At 44.3% G+C, this 18,683-nt stretch overlaps 1 protein-coding gene across 2 annotated transcripts in view; it reads right to left on the bottom strand.

The window, feature by feature from the left end:
- The window catches only part of LOC103190263 (glutamine--fructose-6-phosphate aminotransferase [isomerizing] 1), a 37,556-nt gene that overhangs the window by 9,778 nt on the left and 9,095 nt on the right, over positions 1 to 18,683 (bottom strand). The window contains exons 3-17 of one of the 2 annotated variants that reach the window (XM_042344448.1): positions 18,195 to 18,302; positions 16,626 to 16,751; positions 16,237 to 16,295; positions 15,231 to 15,365; positions 13,932 to 13,993; positions 13,276 to 13,355; positions 12,055 to 12,114; positions 9,320 to 9,425; positions 8,881 to 9,044; positions 7,941 to 8,036; positions 7,522 to 7,619; positions 6,038 to 6,158; positions 5,319 to 5,476; positions 2,751 to 2,865; positions 1,768 to 1,895 (exon numbers count right to left, since the gene is read on the bottom strand). In XM_042344448.1, coding sequence (XP_042200382.1) covers positions 1,768 to 1,895; positions 2,751 to 2,865; positions 5,319 to 5,476; positions 6,038 to 6,158; positions 7,522 to 7,619; positions 7,941 to 8,036; positions 8,881 to 9,044; positions 9,320 to 9,425; positions 12,055 to 12,114; positions 13,276 to 13,355; positions 13,932 to 13,993; positions 15,231 to 15,365; positions 16,237 to 16,295; positions 16,626 to 16,751; positions 18,195 to 18,302 — 1,616 coding nt within the window. The remainder of the gene's footprint in view (positions 1 to 1,767; positions 1,896 to 2,750; positions 2,866 to 5,318; positions 5,477 to 6,037; positions 6,159 to 7,521; positions 7,620 to 7,940; positions 8,037 to 8,880; positions 9,045 to 9,319; positions 9,426 to 12,054; positions 12,115 to 13,275; positions 13,356 to 13,931; positions 13,994 to 15,230; positions 15,366 to 16,236; positions 16,296 to 16,625; positions 16,752 to 18,194; positions 18,303 to 18,683) is intronic. The other variant, XM_042344449.1, reaches the window with a different exon arrangement.

The following is an 18,683-nucleotide window of genomic DNA, read 5'->3' as shown; positions in this document are numbered from 1 at the left end:
TGGCACACAGTGTAAGAATCTTACCTATTTTAAACCCCACCCCCTTTCCAAAATGAGTGCAATTCTTTTATCACGTTTTCAACCTGAAACTAATTTGTGATAACTTGCAGTGCTTAATGTCTGTATCATTTGGGGTCCATTAAGTAGCAGTGTGCATCCTATTTTCCTGAAACACAGGACCTGTTTTTGACCTGACCAGCAGAACAAAGGAACAAGTCTTCCCGCTTCTGTGACTTCTCCCCCACTCCACCATGTTCCAAAACTGTCCGTCCCCAACATCTACAGTTTAAATAATGCCTCCTTTGTGCACCAGTCTCTTGATTACGTGGGAGCACAGCAAGGATCCTGCCAAGGGCTTTACTGTATGAGACACAGTGACCTGACAAGACAGCCTGTTAATGATGATCAATTGGAAAATGCATGGGTAAAAATAATTACTCTCACACCAACAACCCATCCACTCCTTAAAGGCCAACATCAGATTTACTCCCTTCCCTTTCTGCGGCAATCTCTAACAGGATATTCCCGTGCGAATTAAGATGCAAGCGGCGCAAGCAATGGAAAGCAACATCTGTTTTCACTAAAGCTTAAAAGCATGTTGAAGTATTATAAATCTGCAAGGAGTGCTTTACTTTATGAATGACGGTCGAGTGTAAAACGTGTGGTTACGGGAGAGGCAATAGATTGATGGCTTTCCTCCTTATTCGGTGCTCTGTGGTGAAATGTAGGCCAGGCAAAGAAACTACTCTCAATTAGCCAACAAGTAGCAATTCTGGACATGGGCCAACAATCCCCTTACGATCGATCATATTTTGTTTTCCATTTTAACAACATTCTTGGGTCTCGGATGAGACAGAGTATTGTGAAAGAGGATTTAACTGGATTCTCGATAAACTCTTTGACCCTTTGGCAATGCATCTCTCCTCGGATTCAGAAGCCTGGGGCTTCAGGTCTCACGTTGGGGACGCAGAACCCACCAAGTCTAAGCTGAACATTCCAACGCAGTGCTGAGGGTGCGGTTTCAGGTGAGATCAGAGAGGACATTCAGCCCCTCAAGCCCATTCCGACAATCTATTAGATCACAGCTGATCTGTACCTCAACTCCAAATACCAATGGATACAAATGGCTAAAAGGGCCTTAATTTCTTTTCAAGGCAGTTTTCCAGATGCTGTTTCAAAATCGTTTGTTTTCCCCAGAGTGGGCTGGGATATAAGTCTTCGGATGTGAAATTTCCCTGTGGTGGGGCGCGGAAGCGTCATTACCCAGCTGGGTCGCTCTCTCTCTCTCTCTCTTCCTCTCCCACCGCCCACCCCATTTCTCAATCCTTTTCAAATCTGGCAAACCACAGAATTGTGATACCATCATCCCAAATGGCACAAAGACCCCGCCGCAAAATACAATAGAAATTTACATTTATATCGTGACCGTCATATGGTGGGGGTCGAGGGGAGGAGGCGGGGAGGGAAAGAGGTAGGTTTTGAGATGGGCCTTGAACTGGGCGAGGGAGGGAGCTTGTCACGAGAGGACAATAAAAGCACGTTTGGAAGACCAGTGCAGTAACAACAACAGACATTTACACGGCGTCTCAAGGCGCTGGACAGTCAGGGATCCGCACCCGAGCTGGTGGTTGGGATCAGGAGGGGGTGGAGTAAGTCTTGTTGGCAGGGCTTGTACTGTGTTGCTCAATGACCCATGAGCAAGTTCTTTGCTCGTGGGGGGCTATGAACTCCCTGCTGGAGATACAGGCAAATAGAAGTACAACTCACCAGCGCCCCCTCCAGGCAGGTGGCGTAGTGATATCCACGGCCCATGATGAGGACGGATTTCTGCTGGTACAGCTCTCGTGCCAACGTTTGGATCTCTTCATCCATGGTCAGAATCTCTTTAATAAGGTCTGAGCAAGAGAGGCAGACAGTAAGCCAGGTCGGATCAACACAAGAATGTTCCTTTGTCCCCCAAAGGCATTGTGCTTGGCTGCATAATCAAGTCAACATTTCTGAGTACATTTAATAGTCCTTGCATTTTTAGCATCCTTCACATCGGGAGGATGTCTCAAAGTGCTTCACAGAATTTGACCTGTAAAGTGTAGTCACTGTGTATTTTCTAGATGAACGTAGCTGCCAAGATTATCCCTGGGGAGGGCCGCTGACGCAGGGCGAGGGGACCAATCCTATAACTGTGCGATTTACTGCTCAGGCACTGAGCACCATTGTTCCCTGTGCACAGAGAGGGCTTGCCAAGTTACGTCAGCACACCACAATGAATACAGTAATATTGGACAATTAACCTCATGTACAGCAACTGGAGTGTGAATTGAGCAAGCCAACTGTGCAGCATTTTAACAGAAGATGGATGAGCCACAACACAATTGACATTTCACCCACAAAATATACAGCCAATTTACTTTACAGCGTATTCTGTGAAGCGCTTTGAGATGCCTTGATAAGGCATGCACTTTATCAAATGCAAGGATTATTATTATTTGCCTCACCAGATAGTGGTCGGGGGCTATCAATAGATCGACTTTCCCATTATAGGAACCAGTTGAGAATAAGATGCCACTTTGCCTCATGCTGTGGGTTTAGTGTGGTAAGGGCCAGTGGTATGAAGCTAAGAAGTATTGGGAAATCAATGTAAGGTTATTTGGTGGTCTGTGCTTTGAATATTTGAGACAGTCTGTCTTATGTTTGGACCATGTCACTAAGTGCTTGATATTATTTTACATTCCTCAAGTCCTTTTCGTACGTACCTGGCAGTGATTTCAATCCCCGGATAATCTCCTTCCTTCTCTCCTGTATAGAGATTCTGTCTTCACACATCATGAGAGCAAACATCACCAGAGACACAAACTGGCTGGTGTAAGCCTGGGCGAGAGAAGAGATGGGAATCGTCAGCTACAGAGCATTAGCTCGACATTTAGAAACCAGATGCACTCTTGGGCACATTATTAATTAATTAACATTACTTTTATTAAGTACATACAATCACAGTTATATAGCCCCTTTCACTCATGTCAGGAGGATTTCTCAAAAGTGCTTTAAGTATACAAGTGAATTTCCTGATAGCTTCTCTGCATAGATTATACAGCTTAGAAACAGGCCAACTAGTCCATGCTGTTTATATTCCACTTGAGTCTCCAACACTCCTTATTCCCTCTCATACCCTTCCCCATCACATGCAAGCATCTTAGCACTGTTCCACATTCTCACTGCGTCAAGTTGTTCCTCCCGAAGGAGGTAGTGAGATAGTTCCTCTGAAATTTAAGGTCAAATGAAAGCTATGCAAGTGCACCGATTGGCATTATTATAAACAGGGAGTGTTTTGGCAATAGGGTGAAGAAAGATGATCGCTGATGATTGTAGCCAGATAAAATATCCTGTTAGAGATCTCCTCCCTACCACTGTGACTTGCTGACTCGATGTAGACCTGTCCGCTCTCTCTGCTCAGCGGGCTCCGGCCTCCTCTACGTCTTTAATACAGTCAAATATAATTGTGAACTGAGAACAGAGTCACACCCCTGGAGGGAATGACGCCAATGAAAAACACAGATAATTCCAAAATAAAAATGCCCTGGGTGTGTTAGAATTACAATGATCTAACAGCTAATTACATCACTGCAGTTTCAGCAATGGATAGCTCTCCCACATTTGGAAGACACGGTGGTTTGCAACATTAACCCAAGAGATCGCCATAGATTTGGCCTGCCAGCAGTCTCGAATAAGAGTTATGAAGCCGAAAGACAACAGCCAAGTTTACGCTTGCATCCCTTGGCACAAAAACACGCTGTTCTTCACAGCATATGCGAGAAGAGCAAGAGAGCCAGAGAGGGTGAAAGAGCGCGAGAGATAGAGAGCGTGAGAGAGACAGACAGAGTGTGAGAGACAGACAGAGAGCGTGAGAGTCAGACACACACAAACTCGGGCGCACGCGCGCGCGCACACACACACACACACACACACACACACAGTGTGAGAGAGAGAAAGTGCCTCGGTATCAATTTTCCTCAACAGAATTGAGGTACATGATCAATCCAATAGAAAATCGCTAACATGGAGCAATCTGACAAGTGTTGACAGCCACTGGCATGGCAAGAGCTTAAAAAAGGGTCTCAAATAGGGCCTCTAAATAGGCAGAGACACTGTTTCCCCCTCCCTTAAATTACAGGTACGTAGAGCAGCCCCTATACAAAAAAAAGTACTCAAAGAGCAAAGTATTTGCTGTAAGATGATATTGATGCAAGGGAATTCAGAGGCAGAAAAGTCCAAGTCAGTTCCTCATCGACAGACGGAGTCTAACAGTCTCCAGTTATTTTCCATGATCAAATTCTCACAGGACCAGTCAAGGTCTGATGTGGTTTTTCGCTGACAAATATGTGGCACAATGACATCATTTCTCACCATTAGAGTAAGGAGAAGCAGATTCCCAGCTTAAAACGCATTTGATCGATTTTGAGTCTTGCAGAGAGGAGGGAGCGGATTTAATAAATACATTTTCGTAGCTAGATAGAATGGCAGGGGGTAGATTTTTTTTTAACCTAGATACCACCGGGGATTGGAATGAGAGAAGCCAGCTAGTTAGTTTGGCTTAGAGATGGTTGTTAATCTGCTGAAACTCAACTCTCACTCATTTTTTGCTGCTGGAAGCTCTCGCTCGCTCTGCAAAGTGAGACCCGCAAAGATTGCAAGTTTCAGCCAGCCTGCTGCCAAAAACGCACGGATTTACAGCATTAAATCATCCAAATGGTTGCTCTGAATCATTCCCGTGCCATTTGAAATCACACGATAAACGCACATGCAAAAGCAAACAGAAATTACGTAAGAATAGGGAAAACATAACCCAATAAAGAGCAGCCAAGCAGAAAGAATGACAAAACCAATCCCTTGTCCTGGGCACGATCGGAAATATATGGCCCTTGCAATGGGGTTAGCAGGATGACACAATGCACTGGTCTTCGAATGTGCTGTGTTTATGATTTACAACTCACTTTCCCTCCCAATCTCTGCCAGGCCATGGAACAGAAGAGCAAAGTGCAGGCACTTCCTTGAGATACACCCGTAAAAAAAATTCACAGTCAATTCATTTTACAGTCTATTCTGTGACGCGTCTTATCGATGTGATAGGGCGCTGTATCAAATGCAATGATAGAACCTTGTTCTGACGAAAGGTCATCGATCTGAAACATTAACTCAACTTTCCTCTCTCCATAGATGCTGCCGGAGCTGCTGAGTGTTCCCAGCGACTTCTGTTTTTATTTCAGACAGAGTGTACCTGTTTGAAAAGCTTTTTCTTACTGGTCTCTCACAGATTATTAGGTTACCTTTGTGCTAGCCACGCCGATTTCGGGCCCAGCATTGATGTGGACTCCGCAGTCTGTCTCGCGCGAGATGGAGCTGCCGACAGTATTTGTGATGCCCACAGTCAGGGCACCTCTCTCCTTGCAGTACCTCAGGGCCATCAGAGTGTCTGCCGTTTCCCCTGGAAGGAAGTCAGAAAGAAAGAGTGAGGACGTTTTTCACTGATCAGGGTGAAGAAACAAATCTTCCCCTATAATTCTCTGGGACACTTTTCCACAGCTGCTCAGGTAATACTTATAATAATCCTTGCATTTGATATAGCACCTTATCACGTTTTCATGACGTCTCAAAGAGCTTCACAGAATATACTGTAAAGTGAATTGACTGTATTTCGGGGGTGAAATGCAACTGCCAATTGGGTACGTTATGCACAATTGAGCAGTATGAATGATCCCCTGAGCCAATCTGGGGGCCCATTTGAAGCTGCACTGGTTGGGTACCTACTGCACTCGCATTGGGAACTGAAATCAGCAAGTCTGCATGTGTTGTGTTCACCACAACTGTTGGACGGTACTCACAAAGCCAACGGGACTCCAATATGGCAAAGCCTTTAACCAACTCTAATTTGAGCCAGACGTGCTTCTCGTTACAGTTCCAATCAAAACATCAATGGTTAAGAAACTAAGACGACAATTTCCTGGTTACACAAATCTGCAGCTACAGTACCACGTTGATAAAGTACCTGACTGGCTGATAAAGAAACACACATCATCTCTGAAGACTGGGGTGTTCCGGTCCAGGAAATCACTGGCAAGTTCAACCATGACCGGCAGCTCTGTCAGCTCCTCAAGCACCTGCCGAGTCTGAAACCCAACAGAAAATGTACTTAGGCTACAAGGCACCTGTTAACGTTAACAGTCTTAAACTCTGTGTGTCAGGCCGGCTCAGCTGGTAGCACTCTCGCCTCTGAGTCAGAAGGTTGTGGGGCTTGGAACTCACATTGTCTGAGATGATTCTCTAATGCAGTGCCTGGGGCGTGCTTTGGATGAGACATTAAGCCGAGGCCTCTCCTGCCTGTTCAAGTGGATGTTAAAGATCCTATGCTCCCATTTGAAAAGAGGAAGGAGGTTCTTCGAATTGGTGCCCTGGCCAATAATGCCCCAAATAAAACTAGCCTTGTTCTCCACCCACGACAAGGCTATGACCTCCCAGAAACCCACACAATGGATTCTAACCTGCACTACTTAAGAATGCAAACAAAATTTGTCTCCGTGCTTTGAAATGGAACCAGCCTTACTGAACAGGAGACGTTTAAACCGCAGTGAAACCAGAGTGATGAAGGAATAGCGTGCATCACTGGATTTGACAAACAGCCAGAGTTGTTCAGAACTTAAATCACCCACAGGCTTTCTGTAGAAACCCTTTATTGTCGTGTGTTGACTTTCTGTGGCCAAACACTTGCAAAGTACATTTTTTTTTGGTGCAGTTTCTGGAGCAGAGCCCAGGGCTGAAGTTTTGCTCTGTTCCTCAAGCAAAAATATCTTGTGTCAAGTCTAAAAGAAGTCAAAATTGTTTAAAAGCTAGGAGATAGGTAGCTGCTGGCACAGACTCCATCTGATCAGATTTTAATGGAATCACACTTGAAGATCAGTTGTGCTCTGATGGATATGTCTCCTCCTTGATGATGCCAGGAGTTAGAAGAGAGAAACTGCAGTGCTTTGTGAGTGGCTGGATTCTTCTCACACCTGCTAAAGTTCTCTAGAGAGCAGCAAGTTGCACAGAGACGCCACACAAGCGGATTGTCTGAAGATAGCGGACTTCTCAAATTAACCAAAGGAAACCGTTCTGAAGCATGGCCCAGAAGCTTAATAATAATCCTTGCATTCGATATAGCACCTTATCATGTCGCCTTCTCAAAGCTCTTCACAGAGCACACTGTAAAGTGTAGCAACTGTGTACTTTGTAGGTGAAATGCAGCAGCCAATTACGCACAGCAGTATCCCACAAACAGTAGTGGATTCAGTGACCAAATTATTATTATTTTTGGGGTGGTGGGGAGGGAGGGAGGATTATTACCCCTGGAAAGTGATCCGCCAATTAACTAAAAACCAGGTTCCTACTTACTGCTAGGCATGATAGGCTCGGCATATCTCCCGCCAACACTCACAGGGATCTTAGTGCTTAGTCCTTACATTGTCTGATTGATACGCGATGCATGAAACTTACAGCAACACCAGCGTGGTAACTTGTGCCACAGGCAATGAGGATCAGGCGTCGGCACCTCAGGATTTCCTTGATGTGATCCTGCAAGCCTCCCAGGATCACTGTGAAAGGAAAACGGGCACAACATTCAGAAAAGGCTGCTCTGTATTTTACAAAGATAAAATACGGCAGATACGGGAAATCTGAAATAAAAACAGAAGTCGCTGGGAACACTCGCACTCACTCAGGGGGTCAGGCGGCATCTATGGAGAGAGGAAACTGAGTTAACATTTTGGGTCGATGGACCTTTCGTCAGTGACCTGACACGTTAACTCACTTTCCTCTCTCCATAGATGCTGCCTGACCGGCTGAGTGAGTGCGAGTGTTCCCAGCGACTTCTGTTTTTATTTGGAGCACCCTTATTCATTCCACTGTGACATTACCTGCATAATCGTCAAAGTTGACTCTTCCTCTCATTGAATTTAACACCGACTCTGGCTGCTCAAAAATCTCCTTCTGCATAAAGGAGCTGAAATTGCCTACATGTAAAACCACAGGGGAGAGGAGCTGTTATGATAAATACATTGCAGATTTAGTCACTTAAACTTGAATTAGTTATTATTTAGTAGTGCATAACGAGATTTGTTAAGACAATACAATTTTACATTTATACAGTGCCCTTTTAACGTCAGGAGGAGGATGTCCCAAAGTGCTCAGTATTGTCTGGGCATCTGAGCTGCGGGTGGGGAGGGGAAAGATGACTGAAAGCACGGTCAAAGAGGTAGATCTTGAAGAAGGCACCATGGCTTAGGCAGCAAACGTCTGTCTAGTAAACAGGAGATCTTGAGTTCAAGTCTCGGCAGTGCCTTTATTGTCAGGATCTCACCAGTTATGGCTCTTGCAAATTATAATACAATTTGACGGATGGAGAAAGGACGGTTAAGAACTTAAGAATTTGCTGGCCAAAGAAGACCGAGGTCCATCTAGTTCGTCTTCCACCATCCTGGCACTTGCTTGACATGTCGTGTTCCCAAACTATACACCGTCTCCCCAGATAGAATTTTGTAGCAAAAACCTATCTCATTTGTTCTTATAACAAATGACATTTTCTGCTTCACAGAAGGGAAGAAACTTCTCCCTAGGGAGCCTGTTCCATAAGTTTACTACTCTCTCACGGAAGTAATGTTCCGCAGATTTATTCTGAATTCCTCCCCCACCCCCATTCAGTTGTAGGCCATGTCCTCTGATTCTCCTGATAAGCCAAAGGGCCTTCTCCGGTGCTGTAAATCTCTCTGGTTCTAAATATTGTCTAATATTCGAAATACCCTCTCTTACCCCCTTTCCTCTCTTAGTTCATTCCTCCCACCCTTGCGCTGCTCACACCTTTCATGATCTGCTGCAGCTCTAGCTGAAGGGTCTGGATGGCCCGGGCTGGGTGATCTCCAGCTCTGCGTTTAATCCTGTGGATGGAGAGGTGTCCGTCCACGACGGCAGCCACATCATCATCCTCCAAAAAGATCACTCTGTTTGTGTGTTCAATGACAGCACTGTGGGGAAAAGAGAGTACACGGCGGCATGAGATGTCTCAAAGACTTGATAAGGTGCTATATTAAATGTAAGGATTATTATTATACTATAATATTACTTGGAAAAACCCACCCAAACAATGATAAAAGTGACCAATTTTATCCCTATTTTGAATTTTACAAGGATAACCTCTGTGGATTCCTTACTCTCACTTTAGGGACACAGAAATAGGTCTTAAGACGTCTTTTGTTAAGCTCATAAGTCTTGACAAACAAAATGAGGCAAATTTGCCTACCTGGCATCTGATGCAAAGTAATACTCCACGGCTTTCTCCTCCACCGGAAACAGGCAGGTGGTGCTGTCAACGCGAGGGAGGCTACAGCTGCCCTTCTTGTCCTTGCCTGTTTATAACCCAGGAGAGAAGATTCAACTCACTGCAAGTGGAAGAGTCAATGCCACAAACCCTGATGCACACATCACCCCCGATACGTACACCATTCCTCTTGGTCTTTCAGGAGGGATTTACAATTGAAAAACGAGTTGCTGTTGTCTTGGCTTGATGCCAGACAACAGCGGTTTGTGCTTCTGCTTATTTTTCCTGGTAATTGTCTTCCCTTCTTTTTCCTGCCCCTGTCCCCACCCCCACCCTACTCCTCTCCATCCGCCCACCCACACAATCAACACACACCATTTGTGACAAACCTAGCGCAAGACGTTCATTCCCCAAAGCTCCTCTGTGCACTGGCTGCCTTAAGGTGCGGGTGAGTGAGCCATAGACACTTGTGTCCACAGCAAGAGAACAGAGTCTCTGCCTGAGAGCCACAAGTGCCACAGATTCACTTTGAGCAGAAATCTTGTTTTAAATTCACATTTCTCCCATTCTATTTATTATTATGATGATGATAATGATTATTCTATTTCACAACGCTAGAAATTGTGGGTCAGTGCTCACATTTTAAAGATATATTTTTTTTTGCAAAGCTGCCAAAGCCAACAAAGTACACAGTCACTACACTTTACAGCGAAGCCTGTGAAGCGTTTTAAGACATCCTCCCGATGTGAAAGGCGCTGAATGGCAATGGACTCCAGCAGTTACCACAACACACATTCTGGGGTCCCCAAGCCTCGGCTCTTGCCAACCTGCGCCTAAAACTTTCCAGAATTAGGTAAGCAGGATGCATCCATCCTGGGAGAGAGAGAGAGAGAGAGCATTCCATTCCAACAATCTATCTCTGGAATTTCCATGTGTAGTTGGAATGCATGGAAATCTCACTTTGCTTTGGGTCTTAAGCATGTTGCTGCTGATCAAAAAGGATGATTATTAGCAAAGTACACTGTGAATGGACAGACTCATGTTAAAGAGCGGGGAAACAAAATGCGCTTTTAAAATCAATCAATTGATTTATCCAAAGACTACCAGGAGCTAAAGCCACATTTCCACCTTTCCGAACAGGTCTTCCCCATTACTGTTCACACAAAAGCCACGAGTTAGATCTGAACTGTCCGCAACAAACCAAACTAATGATGCTAAGGCACTGTAGGTACACGTTTCTCCGAAGACCCATGGAGAAAGACAGACATGCAAATTTTCGTACTTCAAAGACTTGCTTCTCCAGGATTACTGGGAATCTCTGATACTTTATGATATACAGACAGAAATTGGTGCTGCTGTTCATTTAAAACTGCACACTTCCTTTTTATTTTTACTGCACACCAGGAGGTTTGATTTGATACATTAGCAAATTCCACGCTTCGCGAGAAAGAAACAGAGGGAAAAGACGAAGGACATGAAAGGATATTTCCACTTTCCCATGAGGTTTGAACAAGCAGATGCATTACTTTTAGATCATGACCCGTCTTGACTTTGAGCCCATATCTTGGTGTCCCTCGCTCCTGTTCTGCGACTTGCTAGAGCTATACTGGCAGAAGCTTTTGAGGGGGGGAGGAAACGGACGATTCAATGTGCTTTGCTCAGGGAATAATGCACAACACAACAATAGCTACGGTAAAAGCAAAATTAAGTGAATGTTGACTGAAAAGAAAACCTCTAATCCCGGGGCCTGACACAAGTAGTTTGAGAAGGCTATTGGACTTTTCATTCCATGTTTAATGGGAAATTCCGCTAAGGAATCAGTTACGATCCAGTAACCTCCAGTGGGCTGGAGGGCAATTTGCTCAGTAGAACTCAAGATATTGTTCTGCGAGCAATCAGGCTTAACCCTTAATCTGACGTGACTTCCTGCAGTCCGCACTGCACCTAATTTTACATTAATCTGTGCCGGTTGAGGTGAGGGGTATTTGTGCTGGAGAAATGGGAGTATATTCTTCTGGTGTCTGGTGTGAGAATCGAACCAGCTCGTATCAGAGGTTACAGACAGACAATTGAGCAACACTTGAGCAATGAACTTGAACTTCAAAGGATCGCCCTCTTCTGGACCATCATGATATTTTATTGTCACCATCATGGCCTGCTCAGGATTTTCAGAGCCTGCAGTGTGCTATTCTATATTGACGTTTGGGCAGTTTTGGACCGTGAATCCCGATAGCTTCAGACTGTCACAAAACCAATGTCCCTCTTGTATAGGAACAGGCAGGAGGGTATTCAGAACCTCCAGCCTGTTCTGCCATTCTATTAGATCGTGGCTGATCTGTACCTCAATTCCAATTACCCGCCTTTGCCCCATATCCCTCGATCCCCTGAATTCCAGATTTGCACTACACTGTGTGTGTGTGTGTGTGTGTGTGAAAAAATGCCTCCTCATTTTACTCCTCGAATGGCCTCGCTTCAATTAATTTGATATTATTTTAATTTGATCAGTCTGGGTCCTGGGTGAGAATGGAGGCTTTCGTCGGAATTGAAAATGTGCTGATGCACTGCAGTCCCCAAACCAAAGCAACCTTAAAGGAAAACACCACCAATAAACGGAGCCCCTATCACACCCTCGGCTTTGATTTGCAAGTTTCAATAGCCCCTGAAGTACAGAGCCCAAAACCAGGCATTGAAAGCCAAACTGAGGTTGGATACTCGACCTAAATGACTTTTTGATTCCGTAGATTTGGCATCCAAAGTACAATCCATCCTATAATCGGCTGGAGTAGAAGTAAAATACAAGAATAAGCCAGGGAAGCTCGCTCAGCCTTTTCATTCACAGCAAACAAAGTGGGTTCTAGATCGAGTCAAGAGCAGTGAAAGTGAAACTCCATGCCCCGCTTCAAACCGTTATCAACAGAAAAGGACTGGAAGTCTCCGGGACGCCAGCGTGCGAGAAGTGCAATTTGTTGTTGTTGTCTCGCAATCAAAACAAATTTAAACCATTAAAGTCAAACCACCTTTCCTGGTTTCTATTTTGCTTGGTTGACACCGAGAGTGCAGAGCAGAAATAATAACAATCCGTGCATTCAATACAGCGCCTTATCGCGTCTTCGAGGCGCCTCGAAGCGCTTCACAGATGTACTGCAAAGTGAATTGACTGTATATTTTGTGGGCGAAATTAAAGCACGTAGCGTGATTTAGTTTACGCTCCATTTTGCTTTAAAGCGGAGGGGAGCGGATCGGAAGCGCTTCTGGTTTTGAAGTTCGGGGACCACCACCCAATTGTGATGGCGCATGGAGTTTCTCCTTGAAAAATCTGCTCCTACGAGAGGTTAGCTTGTAACTGGAAGTTATGAATCAGGGCAGACTGATTCAGTGAGCGTTACGGTCTTAAATATTACAACCCAAAGTGGGTGTTCATTCCCATGCACACTCGTCGCACTCCAAGGTAAACAGAAGTTAAGGACACAGTTAAGGTTGGAATTCCAGTCTGGGCTGACCCTTCTCACTGAGCTGTCCCCAATCTTGGGCTATGTCTGGATTGAATGAGTCAGAATCAACAGAACTTTAAACCTGCTCTGCATCTCAGGAGCAAGACTATTACCACTCACAAACCAGTCATAATGTGATATGTATTCTCGGGGATTTGTGTTAAGAGATGACGCACATTTGGTCTGGGATGTGAGTGGTTGGCCACAAGCTTGATTAGCTCCTCATATACGGAGCACCTTTGCCAATTCTAGGGCTGGTCTCAATGAGTCGGTCACTTAGCTAAGAAGGGAACGTGGGAGGAAGAGTCACCCTAGCTCGATGCTGCAGGTGCTACAAGCTGGAGACAGAGAGAGATACTGGCATGTTAGAGACTCACCTTTGCAGCAGGCCTTTAAAGAGAAGTGCTTTCGGTCATGCAGATAGAAACGAACAAACATGCTATTTACCTGAGTGATACAGCACAGGAATGTGATCAGTGGAGAGTCTGTGTTCGCTTCGCACACCGATTAGCAGAGGACCCCCCCGCCTACAAACACAAATATAATTATAAACAGTGCATTGTTTGCAAGTTAAAAACTATATCCACTTGTTGGCGAGTCCAAAACTAGAGGACATAAATAGACGTTAGCTAGTAATAGATCTAACAAGGAAGAACCAACCACTTCACCTAGAGGGTGCTGAGGTTGAAATAAACAGCATCAAACTATTTAAGAGTAAACTTGATGCGTACATGAGGAAAAAGAGAATACAGGGCACAGGTGAGTTGGGATGAATGTGCTGTTTCCGGTCCATACTGTTCTGTGTAACTCTGTGGTGGAAAGTGAGCAATAGCAGGATGAAGACTGAAGCAATGAAGCCTGCTGCTGGAATCAGTTAGCGAGGAAGCTTTATCCCTTTGCCTTTCCATCCCAATGTGAAGATTTTCCTCTTTGAAGGTGCCTACGGTCACCTCCTCCCTCCCCCAGGCTCAGGGTCCTGCTCCACCACTGTCAAACGCTCAGGCACTCTACCCTGCGTCAGGGGCGCTGTGTAAATACAAGTTGTTGTTGGGGGGAGAGAGAGAGAGAGAAAGAGAGGATGCTCCTTTTCTTTTTAAACGTACCTAGAACCCACGGCTTCACCTGGGTAATGAACACTCTTCAGCACGATAGCAAAAGCTCCTTCCTGGTAAATACAAGGGCACAGTTCAGGTCAGAAGCACAACATCCAAATCAAACATTAAGAAAAGACACAGCAGAGGAGCCAGAGTCCTGCATTTTCCCGTTCCCTCTTGTTTTGTGATGACTTTGACAAAGGCAACACCCAAAACATCAAACCCCATTCCAACGATCTTCTCCAGGACTTTTCAGGCTCGCTAAAAGGCTTAAGCCAATGGCGCTGTTGAAAAAAAAACACAGTGCCTACTTTGTGCTCAAAGCACTACGCACATAATAATCGAGCTATGCAGAGGATACTGGATACTCAGTCAATTGTAGGTAGTAAACCAAACAAGAGATTTCACATGATAAGACAACCCTACGATTTTGACTGAACATCATTTGAGCCCAAAGATTTAACAATTGCCATAAATATGCAGCTCACCATTACTGGTACAATGAAAGGATGAACCTAAGGGAATTAGGTCAATAAAGGAGGTTCTACTTCACAGCTGGTTTTCTTTGTAGGTCGTTACACCCACAAAATACACAGTCAATTTGTAAAACAGCAAGACTATAAACCAGGTGGCACTCGCCAATGCCAATCCACTTTACAATATATTTTATGAAGCACTTTGACATTTTTCACTCAGCTTGTGTGCAAATTGACTACTGTGTTTGCCTACAAAATACAGTCATTACATTTTATAGTAATTCTGTGAAAACACTTTGAGATGTCTTTCTGATATGAAAGGCGTTGTATCAACTGCAAGGAGTATGAAGGAATGTCATTATTATTATTAAACAATTTGAAATTAAGTTTGTCTAACTGTATTGAGTGGATTTAGACAAAGAACTTTGAGCAGTGAATTAATAATGCTTGCATTTTTTGATATAGTGCCTTATCACGTCTTCGAAACAAAGCGCTTCACAGGATACACTGTAAAGTGAATTGACTGCATATTTTGTGGGCAAAACGCAGCAGCCAATTGCGCACAGCATTGTTCCACAAACAGTCGCGGATTGAGTGACTAGATTATTATTTATTTTGAAGGAAGAGCGATGCATCAATTGACAAACAACTGGATTCCTCCTTACTGCTGGGTAAACAGAGGTGTGTGGAGTAAGCAAACTTGCCCAATGTTTCGCCCTGGCCAGGAATCAAACCCAGTTCTCTCACTTGCGAGGCAAGTGCTCTAACAACTGAGCTACAGAATTACCTGACTGTGAACTACAACACAAGGAGGGTTGAGCTGTTGGCTTACCAACTGTTGGGTGACCCGTTCCACCAAGGTGGCGAAGGTGATGTCATCACTCTCACGGTTATCATACATGTACTTCACTAGCTTCGCGATGGATTCCGTGTCCGTGTCTGATTCAAACTCATAGCCTTTGCTTTCCTGCAGGAAACAAGAGATGCTTCAAACCAACTGAAGGCAGCTTAAGTCAACGCTTCCTCACGAGTCGATGCTTCCTTTCTGGTTCTATATTAGTTAGGAGAGGGTGAGCTTAGACAAGCATTGGTCAAAGCAGAAACAAAAAGCCTTTCTCCCCTTAAATAAATCTGTTACATATCAAGGAAACTAGAGGTGTAATGGGAAAGGGCGGGTAAAAGGATAGCTCTTAAAGGGCTAGCAGCATATTTCTATGCTGTAAATTTCTATGGCACTAAAGAGCTAAGGGGTTGAGAGGGCACATCTCTTCTGATTTTCTAAATGTAGCCTGGGCTGTTATAAAATGTCCAGCAGAGTCCAGACACCACTGGAAAGATTTGGATCTGGGTCAAGTACAGGATCAGGCTCGTTTACTACTAATTTTATAAGGAGGCATAATCTTAAATTACAGCTGAACTGCTTAGGAGTGAAATCAGGAAGCATTTTTTCACCCACAGGGTAATGGAAATCTGGAACTCTCTCCCCCAAAAGCTGTGGATTATCGCTAGATCCAAACAAATTCTCAAGACTGAGGTGGATGGGTGTTTGTTAGGTCAGGGTATCAAGGGATATGGGACAAAGGCAGGTAATTGGAGTTGAGGTACAGATCAGCCATGATCTAATAGAATGGCGGAACAGGCTCGAGGGGCTGAATGGCCTCCTCCTGTTTCTGTTGACACAACCACATTAAGAATAATCACTTCAGAGAGGTGATAGAGCTCTTGGCTGCAGAGTAACCATACTTCATTTTGTGATCGGGAGTTGGAGAGGAAAATAAACTGGTCAGAGTACAGAAGGGCAAAAGCCAACGTTTAGGAAAGAAGGTTTCGATGCTTACCAGGAACTTCTTCAGGTCTTTGTAATTTGTGATGATGCCATTGTGGATAACCACAAACTCTGTAAATGAAGAACAAAGTGACTGAGTGACAAGATCAAGTGTATGAATTTGACGATTAAGCAAAGGGTTGGGATTGTCACCACTGATAACGGTGGTGTGTGTGCAATTCCTTGTGCAATTTCAAGGGGTTAACGCAGCAGGAATCCTGCCACCCTTAAAATAGTGCACATCTTACGGAGTTGAAGAAGCAATATATAGTCTGAAGGCAAATTCTGGCGAACAGAGGGCACTCTGTACTGACTTGCCCAAACACTCAAATGGTCCGTAAAAAGTGCTAAACCAAAGACAAACAATGATTTGTAGAAAGCATTCAGGTGCCCCTCTCTTACCGTTGTTCTTATCAGAGCGCTGCGGGTGGCAGTTAAGTGAGCTGGGTGCGCCATGGGTTGCCCAGCGCGTGTGTGCGATGCCAAGGTGGATATCAAACTCAATGTCTAAATCAGCATCTTCTTGCTCTGCAGGAGAAAAGTCAAGACATTTCCGCATGAGATTTGCTGATTGCAGGATTTCATATCAATTGGCAGCAATTTATCCCTCGGGAGAACCGTGATGAAGTTAGGTGTTGTGAGTGTGAAACAAGCCCAAACATCTACAAATCTACATCGTTTATGGTGATTATATTTCCCAGCAAAACCCTGTGAAGTGCTTTGAGACATCTTGACGCCATAAGGCACTGTGCCAAATGAAGAATTACGATTACATTCATCAACATCTAATATCATTTTACTGTCTAGTGCAGTGTCGTGACTGTGTGTTTTTGTACACTAAAGCAGGTGACTGCTTCAGCTTAATGGGTCTCCCAATTCCAATCGGTTTGGCAATTTGGAACTGGAAACCAATTACGTTTGATAAAATTGTTTCACACTGCAATGGGGAACACAGCCTGATATTGGCAACAAGAGGTGGAATTTCACAATCATAAGAGGATTTACTGACATCCGGGTGTGATGTGAAAACACATGTCTTTGTATATTTTATTTTATGATACTTATAAACCAACTGAGCTTTGCTCTTGAGGTTGGTGACATTGTGAGATCATTAACTCATCCCATTCTTTTTCATCCACTCCCTTCTGACATGTCACAGTTGCATCAGACCCAGATTAACATTCATTTGGGGAGTAAATTTGTATTGTAATTCATTGAAAGTCAAAACTCAGTGTTAACTCTGAAGGTGTGGTGCCAAGCCCCTGAATAGAGCAGCCTGTTTTACTTCATTCCTGAAGTCAAGCAATTATTACATTTATTCCCAACTATCTGAATTTGCTCCCACATTTGCCCACAAAACAGACACTTGTTACACTTTCCAGTAAATCCTGTGAAGCCTTCCTGACGTGAAAGACTCAAAACAAAACTTCGGGATTATTATTATTCTGTGAGGCTAATATTTGTTTATGAAGATATTTCCTTTCCTTTTTTGCTGATGAAATCTCCCTGTGCCAAGCACCATCCTCAGCATAGAAAGTGCACTGGATCTGCTCTAAAACTGATCCCTGGATAATGCAGTCCTTCCCAATTGCTAACTAACTACAGTAGACTCCGGATGGTTAGCGGGAGTAATAAGTTAGCAGCAATGACAAGCTCAGTCAGGGACGAGTTATCAGGAGAGTTCTGTATCAGGTTCAGAAGTGAAATAATTCGTGGGGAGAAGCCGAAAAAATATATTCCATGAATTATTTGGATCCATTTGCATTCCAGGTCGTAACAACAACAACAACAACAAGATTCCATTTATAGAGCGCCTTTCACGTCAGGAGGACGTCCCAAGGCGCTGCACAGTTGGGTGCAGCGCCTTGGGCAACAATTGCTGAGCAAAACAATTTCTCCTCATCTCCCCTCTGGTTCTTTTGCCAATGATCTTAAATTAAATGACACGTGCTTTCCTAAGATGGTACATACTGTGAATCTCCTCTTCCAGTGCTTTGACTTTCCCCCTCTTCTTGATCAGTTGGATCGGATGGAGTTTGTTTTCCCAGGTTTTCTCATTTCCACCATCGATTCCAACACCTGACAAAATGCCGGGGAGTGGCGGGGTGAGAGGAAGAGAAAGAGAACTCGAGTTAAATAACCGATGACAAGAGAACAATGGCAATCAGGAACGGTCAAGTCATACACACTTACAAGTTCCTTTATCTGAAGGCTGAATTTTGTCCGGCTGCAGAGGGCAGCATAGACAGCCGTGATCCTCTCATATAACAGCCACACACACTGAAGGATTACAAAGGGGGTGATTTCACCCACTTTTCTCTCTCAGAAAATGGGCAGTTGGTCCAATCAGGGACCTTTGGTGTCTATGTGACTCACCTGCTTACCTGACACCTGCTTCACCACTGAAGCCCACTTCAAAGCAATTGAGTTTGTGGCTATTTGGTGTGTTAATCACGTACT

Source organism: Callorhinchus milii, unplaced genomic scaffold, assembly GCF_018977255.1.
Source record: "Callorhinchus milii isolate IMCB2004 unplaced genomic scaffold, IMCB_Cmil_1.0 Scaffold28, whole genome shotgun sequence".
Lineage (NCBI taxonomy): Eukaryota > Metazoa > Chordata > Chondrichthyes > Chimaeriformes > Callorhinchidae > Callorhinchus > Callorhinchus milii.
Note: the sequence above shows the minus strand (reverse complement) of the source record. Positions and strands in the feature narration are given on the sequence as shown.